We start from the raw sequence: 14,419 nt of genomic DNA, 5'->3' as shown, positions 1-14,419 counted from the left end.
GCGGCTCCCGGGTCCTGGTGAAGCTTCCCCGGCCCCCTGGTGACGCCTCCCAGCCCTCGGCCGAGCCTTCCGCCGCCCCCTCCCCCGCCCTGCGCGCCCTGCCAACTCCCTGAGCGGCGCTGACCCCAGGCCGGCCGCACAGTAGCTGCTCCAAAGGACTGACCCACATAGGAACAAATGACCCTCCCTGGGGGCCGGCGGCGCCGTTTGCCCAGCGCGGAATTCCGGCGGCCGGCCTGCGGCTCCCAATTACCCTATTAGCGATAAGGACCCGGAGGTCCCCGGGGCCGGCCGCGCGCCGCCTCCCGAGGTCCAGCAGCCCCGGTTCTGCCCGTCGCCTCCCCCCTTGCTGGTCTCCGTCCCAGCATAAGTCACTCAGAGAGAGCCTCAGTTTCCCTTATGTGTAGAACGGGGGCATCTCTGAAACTGTCGGTGCCAGCACGCCCTCGCCGCCGCAAAGTCCCCGGCGACGACAGAGGAGACGCGGCCACACGGACGCGAACTTTATTGGCACGTTCGGGCGCGTCGGCCCACTGCTCCCGCGCGGAGGAAAGGGCTCCGGGGAGGTCGGGGTTAACCCCGGCTCGCAACCTGGCGCAGGCGCCTGGGGCAGCCCGGCGCGGGGGCGGGGTCACGGGGCCACTTCCGGCGGGTAAGGGCGGAAAAGCTTCCGACGGGGTCGCACCCTCCGTGGTCCTCGCACGCTCGGAAGGGAGTCGGCCTCGGGTCAGACCGCCTCCTTCCAAAGGAGACAGAATGGATCCTCTCTTTGCTTAGGGCCCGCGGAAGGGACTTCCGCCCACACCCAGGATGGCCGCCAGCGGCGGCTGGAGCGGGGGTTTCGGGGTGTGGATGGAAGGTCACTGGGAGGGGGCGGAGCCTCCTCTCCCCAAGTTCCGATCCCACCAGGACTGGATGGCGCGCGTCCAGCTGGGGCTTTGCCGCATCTGCGTCGCTGTGCCCGCGCTCTTCGGGCGAGGAAGTGCCTTCGGGGTGGGAGGAGGAAAGGATTAAATACGTTAGCGTCTCCCGGGAAGATAAAAGACCACAGCTCCCGGCATGCACTGTACCCGGACCCTTTCCTAGGCACGGGAGGTCGCTTGCTTGGGCCTTTAGGAATGGGACTGCTTAGGCCCCAGACACTCCGCGCCGGGAGCGGGGACAGAGCCTACGACCCTGTATGTTAGCACCAGAGCCGGAGACCTAGCACCTGGAAAATGGGACCGCCACTCGAGAATTAAAGAAGTGGTTCTGAAGTTGAGGCCAAGGGCCCCAGATACCCGAAAGGGGCGGGTGGGGAGCACAGATGCCAGCATTCCTCGCGCTGCAAGGATTTGGGGACCCCAGGAGCTTTGGGCTTGTACGGAGCGGTCTGGACTACAGATCCCGGCATGCCCTGGGACTCGGGGACAGGCCGGTGGGGGGGGAGGTGTCCTGGAACTACAGATCCCAGCATGCCCTGGGACTTGGGGACAGGCCCGTGGGAGGGGAAGGGCCCTGAGACGTCAGTCCCGACGTGCACTGGGACTCGGATGGGACAGCCCAGTGGGAGGTGACCTGGGAGAAGAGGTCCGGGCGTGCGCGCCACGCCGGCGCTCACCTGGAAGGAGCCCTGGAACTCGTCGCTCATCCTCCGGAGCTCGCGGCCGTAGCGTCGTGCAGCCCAGAGGTTGGGGGGCGCCGAGCGCGAGCGGCCCCGGAAGGGGCCGGGCTCCTCCCCTTCCATCCCTTCATCCTCGGTCCCCTCGGGGTACGAGCTATGGCGACTCCGGGTCTCCACCGCCCCAGCGCCTGCGGAGAGGGTCGGGGGTAGGGCGCCGGGCGTCTCAGCGCCAGTGGCCCGCTGATGTGTGTGGGCACGTCGCTGTACCTCTCGGAGCCCCGGTTCCCTCGGGTGGATCCAGGGAAGCTCATGGGGCCTTTGTGAAGATTTGAATTAACTTCTCATTAATCCCACAAATCTTAATTGAGCCCCAATAATGGGCCAGGCCCTTAGTGTATAAAATGACCTTCCTCTGTGCCTGGCACAAAATAAGGGCATAAGAACGAGTTATTAGTGCCAGACCATGAGGCCTCCCAGCAGCTCCTGGGTGGTTAGCTCTTTCATTGTCCCCACTTTCCAGCAGAGGAAACCGTCCCCTGGATGAGGAGGTGCCCTGCCCCAGCCGGACAGGCCTCAACTCCAGCTCTGCAGGGGACCTGGGGGGCCCATTAGTCTCACCCTGGTGGCCCCAAGAGACCTTGGGCCCCTGGAGAACAAGCATCTGGCAGCCACATGTCTGCACCGCCCACAGCACTCACTTTGGAGAAAACATCCCCAACGGTCTGTTGACTTTTTTAGGTGGCACTCACTCTGTGCTGGGCCCCAGGCATGACCTCATTACCCTCCTAAGCATCTGGGAGGGGAGCACTAACATCACTTCCATTTTACCGATGAGAAGCCAGAGGTGAGAGAGGCTGAGGCTTGCCCAGGGCGGCACAGCTGTGCAGCTTTGCAGCTGGAAGCCCCTGGAGGTTTGTTGGAATCCAGAGCCCAAGATGAGTCATTAAGCTCCGCTGTGCAGCCCCCCTTCGACTCTGAGCCCGTGTCCTCACCTCTGTGGGATAAGCCTGGACCTCACTCCCAGTCACATAAAATAAAGAGTGTGGAAGTGCTTTGTCGGTTGCGGGGCATGATGGGTCCCTATTCAGAGAGGCCCCTCCCCTGTGCCCTGAGTTTGTCTGACCTTTGTACTGCATGCCGGGCCCCCTCTCCTCCTAAGCCCACCCCCCTACCCAGACCACCCAAGACCTAGAACCACTCCCAGGAGCCCAAACCCAGAGCTGAGTAATAGAGGGAAAGACAGTGCGGAGCAAGTGCAGGGGGCCTCCTCGGCGGCCATCAGGGAAGCCGTCTTGGAGGAAGTAAGATTTAGGCCAGGTTCTGAAGTCAGGGGATAACGGTGCCTTGTCCTCCCCCAGAGCCCTGTGGGCCAGCTCCAGGGGCTGCAGGGTCTCCCTGGGTCCCAGCTCCAGAGAAGTAACTTGCCCAAGGTCACAAGAAGGGAAGAGAGGGCTGGATGGTGAAAGGCCTGGGCTGAGAGTGGGCAGAGCGCCGGGCTGTCCTGAGCTTCGCCGAAGCCCAGGCCTAAGGTCAGGCAGGGACACCATGAAGTCCTGAGGAGCGGGGCGGCCGTGGGGACATGCAGCCAGGTCAGGAGGCGGGATTGGGGCTTGGGGCTGGAGGAGCCGGGAACAGAAGGAGCCCTGGTAAAAACAGGCCTGTCTGCAGGCTTTCCAGGTCTGTGGGGCCTGGGCCGTGAGGCAGGGGTCCGTAGCCAGGCGGCCCCCTTGACTCTGTTGCTGCTTGGTGACCTCGGGCTCTTTCTCTAACCCGTTGGGGCCTCAGTGTCTTCCTTTATGAAATGGGGGCAGCCCCCATCTCCCAGGACCCCCTGGGAACCAAGGAGACAAGGAGAGCATCCTCCTCTGCCCCTTTCACCTCCTAAAGCCTCGAAGCTCTCAGTGGGGTGGACACCAAGTTCTCCCTGTTTCATGGATGAGGTCGGGAACTTTCCCAAGGTCACAGAGCTGGCACACCCTTCCTGGCCACTTAAGTGCTTAGGCAACGTCAGCTATTACCCTCCTGCAATAGCTCTAAGGATCCACACACCCACTGCACCTGACAGGCAAGGCCCAAGAGTTGGAAGGTGAGTGACGTGCAGATGGGCATTTGGTCCGGACACGGCCCCATTGCCCAGGAATCGGAACAAGGAGAAGAGCAGTCACCGTGTCAGGGTGGAAGTGCTTCCCGTGTGTTAATTCATTACGTCCTCATCGCACCCTATGAGGGGTTACTCACCATCCCCATTTTGCAGAGGAGAAAACTGAGGCACAGAGTGGGTAAGTAACTTGCCCAAGGTCACACAGCTGGTAGGCAGTAGAGCTGGGATCCAAACCCAACCTGTCTGGCTCCGGGGCCTGTGTGTTAACTCTCATGCCCCAAGCTCCCTCCAGCAGCACCACGGGCCACCTTGGGGGCCCAGGTTGGGGAGGGCACCCCTGGGCCTTCTGTGAGTGCCAGCCCTCCCAGGAGCCTATCCTGTGGGGTGGAGGATTTTCACCAAAGCCATGGATTTGGCGATACCAAGCCAGCCATTGTCTAAATGACACTCATTTTTGTAAACTGAACTTTTAAAAGTGTCCTTCTATTTACTGGAAAAAACCTGAGGGATTTTCTGTGAACTCCCTGGGGGAGGCAGACATCCCCAACCGGAACCACCCTCAATGAGCTCTCAGCCCCAGGGGCCCTGGGCAGGGCAGAGGTGGCCTCCCAACTCTGGGAGGGGCGGGGGCGGAGGGGGCGTGGCTCCGGTCTGGGTGTGAGCACGGGTGGGTGCCCACTCGGCATCCTCCCACAGAGCCGCCAGGCCCCAGCACAGCTTTGCCTTCTTACCCACTGGGCTTCTGGGTCAGCAGGTGGGGCTGGACACACGCACGCTCAGGCCTCCGTGAGCATCTTTGCACACTTCATTAAAATGGTGGTGCTCCAGCCTGTTCGAGGCAGTGGCGCTTGGCCCCCAGGCGGGGCTGGTCTGGATCCTACCACATGAGGTGTTCGCACTGCCTTCCCCCAGCCTGGTGGCTGTGCGGCCCCTGCCCTGAGCAGGCCTGGCTGCCTGTCAGCGTCAGGCACCTGCAGGCCTCTGCCCGGACTCCCTGTGCACCCTAAAACCATTTGGGGTACAAAGCCCCTTAGCGGCCTGCAAAAACATACCCCATCTTGCTCAGAGCTGACGAGGTCAGAAAACGCTCTCCAGCAGCGGCCAGAGACTGTCTTCTGTCAAGAACCAGAGAGTAAATATTTTGGGCACTGCAGGCCACAAAGTCTGCCAGTCACTCAACTTTGTGGTTAGAACTTGAAAGAAACTATAAACAAGACAGCAATGACTGTGTGTTGCTATATCCCACTAAAATTGTATTTAGGGACACTAAAATCTGAATTTCATAGAATTTTCACGTGTTAGGAAATAGTGTTCTTTGGAATTTTGACAACTATTTAAAAATGTCAAAACCGATCTTAGCTCATGGGCTGTACAAAAAAAGAGGGATTTAGCTTGTGGCTGTGGTTTGACAACCCCTGCTCTAAACTCAACCATGTCTGTCCTCTGCCTGAAACCTTCAATGGCTCCCCATTGCCTATAAGATAAAGCCCAAACTCCTCGGCGTGGTCTACAAGGCCCTTCCATTCTGGTTCTAACCTATACTTCACTTGTCCGCCATGAGGGGGCATTGGTTTTTCACATCCCTGTCCCCGCTGAATGAGTGGCAGTCCGCAGGACTGCTCAGAGCCTGGGCCAATTCATAGAAACAATAACAACGACAGTCGCAGTAATAGTAACAGCGAAGATTCCCTGTGCCAGGCACTGTTCCTCTATTGACTCACCAGATCCTCACTGTAACCCTAGGAAGTGGGACTGGTTCTATGCCCGTTTTACAGATAAGGAAACTGAGGCAAAGAACGTTAACTAACTTGCTCAAGCTAAAGCTGCTAACAGGGTGGAGTGGCGTCTGAACCCTGCAGCCTGGCGCAGAGCCGGCGCTGGGCTGCTTCTCCCACTGGGTGTCCTTCCCCCCTCGCTGCCATCCACGCCCCGCAGCTCACCACGCATCTGCCCGCCCCAGAGGCACTGGGCTCTGCGCTGGGGCTGCCACGGCACGCAGGGTGGCCACAGTCCCTGCCCTGGGGACCCCTGCAGTCCAGTCCAGAAGGGGCCAGGCGGCAGGGGCCCTGCCCATCTGGAGGGGACAATGGCCCTGTGGCTCTAGCAGGCCATTGGCACTTGTGGATCTGTTATGGAAAAGTCACTTGCTTTTTAGACCTTGAAAACTAAGTCAAAAGTTTAAGAAATCTTGTGTGGTCCTCTTGAATGGTGGCTCTACCCCGTGCAGCCCTCCTCATGGCTGGGTCTGGGGCTGCGAGAGACGTCCCCTTGGCTCCTTATTTCTGCTCCAGAAATTCTGCTCCCCCCGCTCCCAAATCTAGTTTCTCAGCTGTGCCACCAGCCCCTGCCCAGGTCGCACCCCCAGTTTGTGCAGGAGGTTACTCAGCTCCCTGCCACTCTCCCCATCACCTTTCCTGTCCTACTTCATTCAGGGGACCAGAGTGGTCCCTCCTACCTCCTAGCCTTTCGTCCCTCGCCCTCCTTCTCCACCCCTCCCCTCACTCTCATTCCCATGGGCAGGACCTAGGCCTGTCACCATCAATAACCATCCCAAGCCTCCCACGGGCTCGCCGCCATCTCCTACCTGTCCGGCTCCCTCCCTGGTACCCTGACTCTACAAGGCTCCCACTCACACCCCGCACCAGCTGTTTGCTCCCTTGCACTCGCCCTCACGCCCCCACCCCTCTCACGGCGCCGAGACAAACACAGCCCTGGCTGACGCCCACCCACTGGCTCCCACTGGCCCCGGTGTGGCCAGTGTGCTGGAGAGAAGCGCAGCCGTGCCCCCAGTTCAAATTCACAGCCACAGACCCAGTGGCGCCCTTGACGTTGCTGGCACTCCTCCCGCGCTTCAGAGCAACGACCACTTCCCACCTGCTCCTCTCTCCCCTTGGCCCCCACCCTCACCCCTGGCTCATGACCTGGCTTCCTTTTACTGAGAAATTGGAAGCACCCACAACAGAAACTTCTAGTTTCCACGAGGTTATCTCCCCGCCATGTCCACTGCCCTGCCCCTAGCTGAGCCGCCCCTCCGCTGGGCACCAGACCCCTCTCTCTCACTCAAGGACATCTCTCCAGCAAGTCTCCCCTCTCTTCTGCATCATCTGTATTTCCCTCCCTCCCAAGTTACTCCCATCAGCTTATCAAGATGCTCTTTTCTTTTCCCTTTCTATCCTAAAAAAAATAATAAACCCACCCTTCCTTGCCTCTCCTTGGGCCTTCAGCTGCCGCCCACCCCTCAGCTCCTCCTTACCGGAGCAGCTGCCAAGAGTGGGCTCTCCTTCTGTCTCCTGCTCACCTCCCCATCAAAACGGCAGTGGCTCCAACTTGTCAACTCCAGCGCTCTGCTGCGAGCCCGCCTCCAGCGAGCGGCCCTCGCAGAACCATCTCCGGGTTCAGCTCCACTCCTGACCAGGCTGGCCCTGCAGGCTCTGGGTCCCTCTCTCCTCCCTGCTCGCACCTTCTCAGACCCCAGGGCTGGCGCCTCCCCTTCTGCCACCCTCTGAAGCCTAGAGCCCCAGGCTCAGCCCAGGTCCCCTCCTGTCCACACTGGCTCCCTGGGCCTCAGAGAGCACTATACCAGTGAGTGACAACTCGCATGTGCCTGAATCCTGCGCAGACCCATCCCTTCTAGAAATCTCCACGTGGATGCCACAAGGCACCTCTAACATGGCTGGCCCAGCTGGGCTCCTGATCCTCCCCGTCCCCCTCAGCTCCATGTCACTTAGGAGCAACCCTGTCCTTCTGAGCGTCCAGGCCGGGTTCCTTGTGGCCATCCTCAACTCCTCGCTTTCCCTCACCCCCACATCCAGTCCAGCAGCAAATCCTGCCAGCTCTACCTTCAGAATAAACCCAGAGTCCAGCTCCTTACCACCTGGACTGCCACCGCCCCAGCACAAGCCGTCCTCCCTCGCAGGGACTCTCACACAGGCTGCGGCCCTGCCACTGCTTTTGCCTATTGCAGACTCAACACAGAGGCCCTGAGGATTCTCTCGAGGCCAAACTCAGATCACCCTGCAGCTGCTCAAAGCCCTATGTTTTCCCTCAAAGTAAAGCCAAAGTCCTTACCTCGGCCTTCAAGGCCTTGCTTGGCTGCCCCACCCCCCCTCCATTAACTCAATGCATCTCCAGCTTCCCTCCCCTGCCCTCACTGGCCTGGATGGGTGTATCCTGCCCCCAGGGCCTTTGCATGCACCCTTCCCTCCCCACAGATATCTGCGTGGCTCACCCCACCCATCCCCCTGGTCACTTCCAGCCTTTGCTTAAATACTGCCTCTTAGCAAGGCGACCCTGACCACCTCCTTTAAAGTCACTCCCCCAGGCCCCCGGTACCCTGAATTCAAATGAGAAAGTCCAGACTGGCGTGCTGCCCCCAGACGTGTCATCCGTGTCATCTTCTAATGCGCTATGTCATTTTCTGGTTTATGGCTTGCCAGCCCCCCACCCCCCCACCGGCGACAGTGTAGGCACCATGAGAGCAAGGACTTTTATCTCTTCTGTTACTGATGTGCCCCTGGCAGCTGCACCAGCACGTGGCACGTATTAAGCACGTGATACAGAGGATGAGGAGGAACAGCCAGGTGGGGGCAGGGGGGCGGAAAACAGCAAGTGCAAAGATCTGGAAGTTAAGGCTGGTGGAGTTCCTCCGACAGTGTGGGAGAGGCCTGGGAAGGAGGCCTCAGGAGGGGGCCATCTAGGCTTCAGCAGGCCAGGGCCATGATTTTTCTTCCCAGAAGATCTCTCTGGTGGTTCCAGGGGCCAAGGCTGGTGCTGGGCACTGGGGAGGTGGGATCCCCAAGAAATGCCCACTGCCCTCCCAGGCCAGTGCCCATCCTGCCATCTTGGCGCTGGGCCTCCCTGGGGAGCTTGGAGGGCGGCCTGTGCTTCCCCACCCCCACACAGACCCACTGCCCTGGAGGGCTGTCTGCCTCTTGAGCTCACCCGCCCCTGGCAACCTGCGAGGATAGGCCCTAGGCCCGGCTTGGCTGTGAGCCACAGGGCGGGAAGGAACATTCTAGGGACTAGGAGGCCCATCCCAGGGAAAGCACCAGCCTGGGGCCGCGCAATCTGGAGCCTTCCAGCCCTGCTTCTTAGCAAAGGAAACGCCAAGCAAGTGTGACCTTAGGCAAGTCACTTCCCATTTCTGGCTCACTGCCTGCCTCTCAGATTTCTGTCCTGGCCCTTCACTAACAGCCACATTCTTTGAGCATTTACTCAGCACCGGCGCTACAATTGCTTCCTATATATTCCTGCTAATCATCCCAACAGCCCTGCAATGGCGGTGATTAACTGCTCTGTTTTAACAGAAGAGGAAACTGAGGCACAGAGAGGTTGGGGACTTACTCAAAGTCACCCAGTGAGTGTGGAGGTGGCCGGGGTGCGAGCTCCTGGCCTGAGGGCAAGGTGGGCAGGCAAGTGGTTGTGTTTGGGGGTGCCTACCTCCATGGTGGCTGCTGCTGGCCGGCTGCCCCTGCTGGTGACCAGCTTCCCCCAGGAGGCCTGGGGCTGTCCGCTGGTGCCTGACCGGGTCTGAGGGCCAGTCCCCCGTAGGGCTGGGGCCCAGGCCCCTATCTGCAGGGCTGGAGTCTTCTGGCTCACTCTGCTCAAACTCTGGGATCTGGAACATGCTCTGGGCTGTAGGGGCAAGATGGTAGGTAGTTAGGCCACGCTCTCGGGCAAACGGTGGCCGGTGGGGGTGGTAGGAGGGTAAAGGCAGTCTCCTTTGGCCCCCTCTCCCACCTTAGAGCCCCAGGTCCGCCCTGCCTCCCAGGCCCCCATTTGGCCGCTGAATCTGGCCGGGCAGGAAGCTCAGATTGTCCACCCAGGACCTAAATCTCCTCTCGGAGCCCTGGTGCGGTGGCGCAGCCCCAGGCCCCTACCCAGGCCCCGGCCTGACCCGCCCGTGTGACCGCACACAGGTCTCACCCCAAGCCCGAGCTGGAAGGCCCTGACCCGGGCCCGCCGCCGCCGCCTCCCTCTAACACAGAGGGAGCCCGGCCCTAGTTGCCTGGGCAACGGAAACTGTCACCGACCCGGCCCAATGAGCTCTCGAAATGTCACTAGGGCTGGCCGGGAGGCGGGGCCGCTCCCGGCCCGGGCCCCGCCCCCGCCGCCGGACCGGCTCTCCGCCCCCCGCCTTCTTTCCTGGGTCCCCTCCTCGTCTCCGGATGCTCGGCTGTCGACTTCCTCGTGCCCTGGGCGTGTGTGGGAGCAGGGGAGGGGTTCTCTGGGGTCCCCATGGGGAACCTGGAGACCAGCTTCTGCTGACAAGTCCTTCGGCCCCTCTGGGCCTTAGTCCCTACCCCTGTAAAAGGGGGACAATGACACCTCCCTCAGGAGGCAGTGAGCGTTATAAACCGAGTGGTGATTCCTGTGGGTGAAAGCACTTGGCAAAGCCGTCATTGAAGCTCAGCCGCCAGATGCGACTGTCGTTGCTACTGTCACTGTCCCATCTAGAAGGGTGGCCGGGTCGGGAAGTCCCGCGCCCTCCGCCTCCCCCCGTGGGAACCTCCCACCGCCCGCAGCAGGGGCACCCCTCCCCACGCCAGCGCGGGAGCCCTGGAGATAAGCGAGGGAGCCTCCTCCCCGGCGGGATGGCTGCCCCGGCGCAGGAGAGGGGACAGGGCCCCCTGTGCGGGTGACCGTAGGCCTCGCGGGGGCTTGGCGCCTGGCAGGCGGCCGGCCAGGTGAGCGGGAGCCGCGGCCGGCCAGGGCGTGGGGCGGCGGGCAGCGCGGGGACTGCGGGGACAGCAGGCGAGGCCCAGGGGGCGGGGCCCGGGGGCCATCTTGGCTGTGGGCGGAAGTTTCCTTCAGGGACCGGGTGAGGGGAAGTCGTTGCCGCCCCCAGCCGGGAGGCGCGAACTCGGTTTGAGGATGAGGAAGAGCAGCATGGGGACTGGCGGCCCCCGAGACCAGCACGGGCCGCTGGCCCCGGGCACGGCCCACCCGGGCGCCCGCCGGATGTGGCGCGGCCCCAGCGTCCCGGCCGCCCGCCGCCTCTCGTAACCCCGGGCGCCCGCCGGCGGCGTAGCCCGCGCCCATTCTCGAACGGCTCCGCGCCGGGCGCGGCGCCCGGCTGCGCAGCCGGGGCCAGACCCTGCGCAATTTGCGTAGCGAACGGCGCCCGCGCAGGCGCAAGAGGGGGCGGAGCAGCGGGAGCCGGGGAGCCGGAGCCCCGGGTCCCAGCGACCGGAGCCGGCTCCCCCAGCGGCGGCCTGAGGACCCGGCGTCGGCCTCCTCCCGCCCCCCGCGGCTGGAGCGTGGACGCAGTGGGGGTGGGGTGGAGGTAGCGTCTAGAATCCCGAGGACGGAAGGCAGAGGCCCTCCCCATCCGGATCATTGGAGGGGAGAGAACCCCTCTTTGGGGAGGGGGAGAGCCGGGCGTTGAACGCCCCCTGCAGCGGCCGCTGCCTTGAGCCCACGGGCATCGGCCGGCTCTCCCCCTCCTGTCGGGCCGACTCGAGCTACCGGGGACCTCTTTCCTTCAGGCTCTGCGCTCCCCCACCCCGGCTCTGGGGTGGCCCAGGGGAGACACCCCCCACCTCCCTCCACTACCCTGGAGAGGAGAGACTGTCCTTCCATGCCCCTGAGTGAGGGGCGCACGCTCCAGGCTGCCCGTGCCCCGCTGCAAGGGCAAGGGCCCCTCTGCTGAGGGGGGAGGGCCCGGTGAGGCGCAACTTCGTCCCTCCTGAGCTCCCCATCTCCGTCTCTGCACCCCGCACCTCCCACCCCTCCGTATTTATTTCCCTGGCCCCCTGCCAGCTCCTCCATCTCTGTCCCCAGGATTCAGGCCTCCCTCCCTGACATGGAGAGTAACCTGTCTGGCCTGGTGCCTGCGGCTGGGCTGGTGCCGGCGCTGCCCCCGGCCGTGACCCTGGGGCTGACGGCGGCCTACACCACGCTCTATGCCCTCCTCTTCTTCTCCGTCTATGCCCAGCTCTGGCTGGTGCTGCTGTATGGGCACAAACGTCTCAGCTACCAGACGGTGTTCCTGGCGCTCTGTCTGCTCTGGGCTGCCCTGCGTACCACCCTCTTCTCCTTCTACTTCCGAGACACCCCCCGTGCCAACCGCCTGGGGCCCCTGCCCTTCTGGCTTCTCTACTGCTGCCCTGTCTGCCTCCAGTTCTTCACACTGACGCTTATGAACCTCTACTTTGCCCAGGTAACCGTGGTCACGGGTCGGGGTGCGCGGTGGGTGGCAAGCTCCAGGAGCCCAGAGGAATGATGGGCATCTCTGCTCCCAGGTGGTGTTCAAGGCCAAGGCGAAGCGTCGGCCAGAGATGAGCCGAGGCTTGTAAGTACTTGGGACACTGGTGGGCTCAGCCCCCAGGCCAGGGGCGGGAGCAGCCTGGTGTCCATCCCTTCCCCCTCGTAGGGCTGAGGCAAGGACAACCCTAGGAGCGTTTGTGAAAGAGTTTGGAGAAGTTAGGCACCTGGGGCGATGGCTCAGCAGAGGCGTTGCATACTTGAGGGGCAATCATAATAGAAACAGTCGTGACGGACTGAGGGGAGAGGGTGCCAGTGCCATCCATGATGGAGGAAAAGCCGGAGGCTGTAGCCCTTGGAAGCTCCAAAGTCAGGCTGCACTTCTGGGTGACCTTGGGCAGCGAGTCTCCTGTCATTTGTATAAGGTTTTCCAGTTTATGAAGAGCTTGCACAAACGTCTTTAATTTTTACAACTTACCCCTGAGACTATTACTATCGGCATTTGAGAGATGAAGAAACTGAGGCCCCGCAGGGTAAAGCAACACATTGAAGCTCAGAGATCTGGCAGAAGGCAGAGCCAGGGCTTAAACCCAGATTTCTGACTCCCAGTCCAGTGCTCCTTCAGCGGTCAGTCACCATCTGACCTCGTTGGGCCTCAGTTTCCCCATCTGTAAGACTGGAGGGGCAGTCTTCAGACTGAATTGGTTCTGATTGGCCGAGGACCTCCTGGGGGAGGTGGGGTGGTTGAGCACCCAGGGCCGTCGTCTGGGGCTGACTGTCCTGTGGGCCGCAGGCTGGCCGTCCGAGGGGCCTTCGTGGGGGCCTCGCTGCTCTTTCTGCTGGTGAATGTGCTCTGTGCTGTGCTGTCGCGCCGGCGCCGGGCACAGCCCTGGGCCCTCCTGCTGGTGCGAGTCCTGGTGAGCGACTCCCTCTTTGTCATCTGCGCCCTCTCTCTGGCCGCCTGCCTCTGCCTTGTCGCCCGGCGGGCCCCCACCACCAGCATCTACCTGGAGGCCAAGGTAGGGTCACAAGTGCTGGGTGTCCTCTGGGGTCTCTGGGCAGGGTCTTCAGGTTAGAGAGGAGGCTAGAGCCTCCCCTCCCTGAGGGTCCCCTGTTGTCATCCGTGCCAGGGGACCAGTGTGTGTCAGGCGGCCGCGATGGGTGGTGCCATGGTCCTGCTCTATGCCAGCCGGGCCTGCTATAACCTAGCGGCCCTAGCCCTGGCCCCCCGGAGCCGGTTGGACGCCTTTGATTACGACTGGTACAACGTCTCTGACCAGGTGGGCATTTGGCACATCTGCTGCCTCCTTAGTAGCCGTGGCTCCTGGCCCCCTGCTGGCCTGGGCCCTGTCCGGGTGCCCCACCGCACCACTGCGGACTGGCACCAGGCCCTGCCTTCCCACAGGCGGACCTGGTGAATGACCTGGGGAACAAGGGCTACCTGGTGTTTGGCCTCATCCTCTTTGTGTGGGAGCTGCTGCCCACCACCCTGCTGGTGGGCTTCTTCCGGGTGCACCGGCCCCCGCAGGACCTGGTGAGGGCCAGTGGAGAGAAGTGGCTCTGGGAATCCTGGGCTGGCCCCCGGGGCGGGCGGGGGGTGGGGGGGTTCGTGGGAAGCCAGTCGGGGGCAGGAGGAAGCATCCATGGCGGCTTCCTCCCCCAGAGCACCAGTCGCATCCTCAACGGGCAGGTCTTTGGCTCCCGTTCCTATTTCTTCGACCGGGCCGGGCACTGCGAGGACGAGGGCTGCTCCTGGGAGCACAGCCAGGGCGAGAGCACCAGGTAGGAGCCCTGGCCCCGCCTCGGGACCCCTGGGCTCCCCCCACCCCCCATTATAGGTTTCAGTTCCCTTCTGTACCAGGTGAGTTCCCCTCTGGTTTCTTTCTACATCTTGCCCCAAGATGCAGTTTGCCACAGTCTCGAGGGCTCAAGCTGTGGTCCTGGAGGGCTGGGTCACTGGGCTCTCTTCTAAGGCCCTCCCTCCCCCAGCTCTTGTGAATGTGGCCCTGGTCACTGCCCTGGGGCTGACCGTGTTTCTCTGCCTGCAGCATGTCGGGCAGCCTAGGCTCCGGCAGCTGGTACGGCGCCATCGGGCGGGAGCCAGGCTGGTGCGGGGGCAGCCAGACGCGGACCACTCCTCTGCTCTTCTCCCAGGTGCTGGGACCGGGCGGCCACCACCACAGTCTCTACTCCACCCCACAGACGTGATCCCCCTCCGTTTCCCCCCAGAACACCCACACCCCAGTCCTCCCACCCTAGGCCTCTGTGCCAAGTTCATCTGCCGCTTCTTGCCCAGGATCCCGGGGGCTGTGGCTGCCTCCTCCCCTGGCCGGCTCCTTGCTACTCCTGTCGTAGTGAGCTTCTGCCGTCCCCTAGGATGGGGGCGTGGCCCTGGTTGCCAGATGCCCACAGCACCCTGGCATGACCTGCCACCTCTGCTTCGACACTGGAGCCACCTACCTCTCCTGCATTTGCCACTCAATAAAGTGTCTGTGCCCCACGTCCTTTCA

The 14,419-nt window shown here is 62.4% G+C and overlaps 2 protein-coding genes across 9 annotated transcripts; one reads left to right on the top strand and one right to left on the bottom strand.

Moving 5' to 3' along the window:
- Positions 1 to 488: 488 nt before the first annotated feature.
- On the bottom strand, positions 489 to 9,797 carry BAD (BCL2 associated agonist of cell death). Of its 2 annotated transcripts, none has more exons than XM_046644887.1 (4): positions 9,630 to 9,797; positions 9,144 to 9,338; positions 1,601 to 1,791; positions 489 to 986 (listed from the first exon to the last, which is right to left on the bottom strand). In XM_046644887.1, the coding sequence occupies exons 2-4, from the start codon at positions 9,328 to 9,330 to the stop codon at positions 861 to 863; spliced, it is 504 nt and encodes a 167-aa protein (XP_046500843.1). In that variant the 5' UTR covers positions 9,331 to 9,338; positions 9,630 to 9,797; the 3' UTR covers positions 489 to 860. The 2 variants fall into 2 exon arrangements, with proteins under 2 accessions (XP_046500843.1, XP_046500844.1); XM_046644888.1 differs by lacking the exon at positions 9,630 to 9,797 and adding an exon at positions 9,444 to 9,587.
- A 220-nt stretch (positions 9,798 to 10,017) lies between these two features.
- On the top strand, positions 10,018 to 14,419 carry GPR137 (G protein-coupled receptor 137). Of its 7 annotated transcripts, none has more exons than XM_046644880.1 (8): positions 10,018 to 10,390; positions 11,487 to 11,865; positions 11,948 to 11,997; positions 12,703 to 12,928; positions 13,040 to 13,189; positions 13,315 to 13,443; positions 13,573 to 13,691; positions 14,064 to 14,419. In XM_046644880.1, exons 2-8 carry the CDS (start codon positions 11,509 to 11,511, stop codon positions 14,332 to 14,334), a joined length of 1,302 nt encoding a protein of 433 aa, XP_046500836.1. In that variant the 5' UTR covers positions 10,018 to 10,390; positions 11,487 to 11,508; the 3' UTR covers positions 14,335 to 14,419. The 7 variants fall into 7 exon arrangements, with proteins under 7 accessions (XP_046500836.1, XP_046500840.1, XP_046500838.1 ...); XM_046644879.1 differs by lacking the exon at positions 10,018 to 10,390 and adding an exon at positions 10,516 to 10,989; XM_046644882.1 differs by lacking the exon at positions 10,018 to 10,390 and having other exon boundaries at positions 10,508 to 11,865; positions 13,600 to 13,691.

Source organism: Equus quagga, chromosome 17 (assembly GCF_021613505.1).
Source record: "Equus quagga isolate Etosha38 chromosome 17, UCLA_HA_Equagga_1.0, whole genome shotgun sequence".
NCBI classification, from domain to species: domain Eukaryota; kingdom Metazoa; phylum Chordata; class Mammalia; order Perissodactyla; family Equidae; genus Equus; species Equus quagga.
The sequence above is the reverse complement of the archived record's forward strand: the minus strand, read 5'-3'. Positions and strand labels throughout refer to the sequence as shown.

Coding starts and splice junctions, on each gene's coding strand:
- BAD (XM_046644887.1), bottom strand. CDS start 9,330: ATGTTCCAGATCCCAGAGTTTGAGCAGAGTGAGCCAGAAGACTCCAGC. Junction 1,792..9,143: donor CAGCAGCAGCCACCATGGAG/GTAGGCACCCCC, acceptor CCCTCTCCGCAG/GCGCTGGGGCGGTGGAGACC. Junction 987..1,600: donor AGTTCCAGGGCTCCTTCCAG/GTGAGCGCCGGC, acceptor CCCACCCCGAAG/GCACTTCCTCGCCCGAAGAG.
- GPR137 (XM_046644880.1), top strand. CDS start 11,509: ATGGAGAGTAACCTGTCTGGCCTGGTGCCTGCGGCTGGGCTGGTGCCG. Junction 12,929..13,039: donor GCATCTACCTGGAGGCCAAG/GTAGGGTCACAA, acceptor CATCCGTGCCAG/GGGACCAGTGTGTGTCAGGC. Junction 13,444..13,572: donor ACCGGCCCCCGCAGGACCTG/GTGAGGGCCAGT, acceptor TTCCTCCCCCAG/AGCACCAGTCGCATCCTCAA.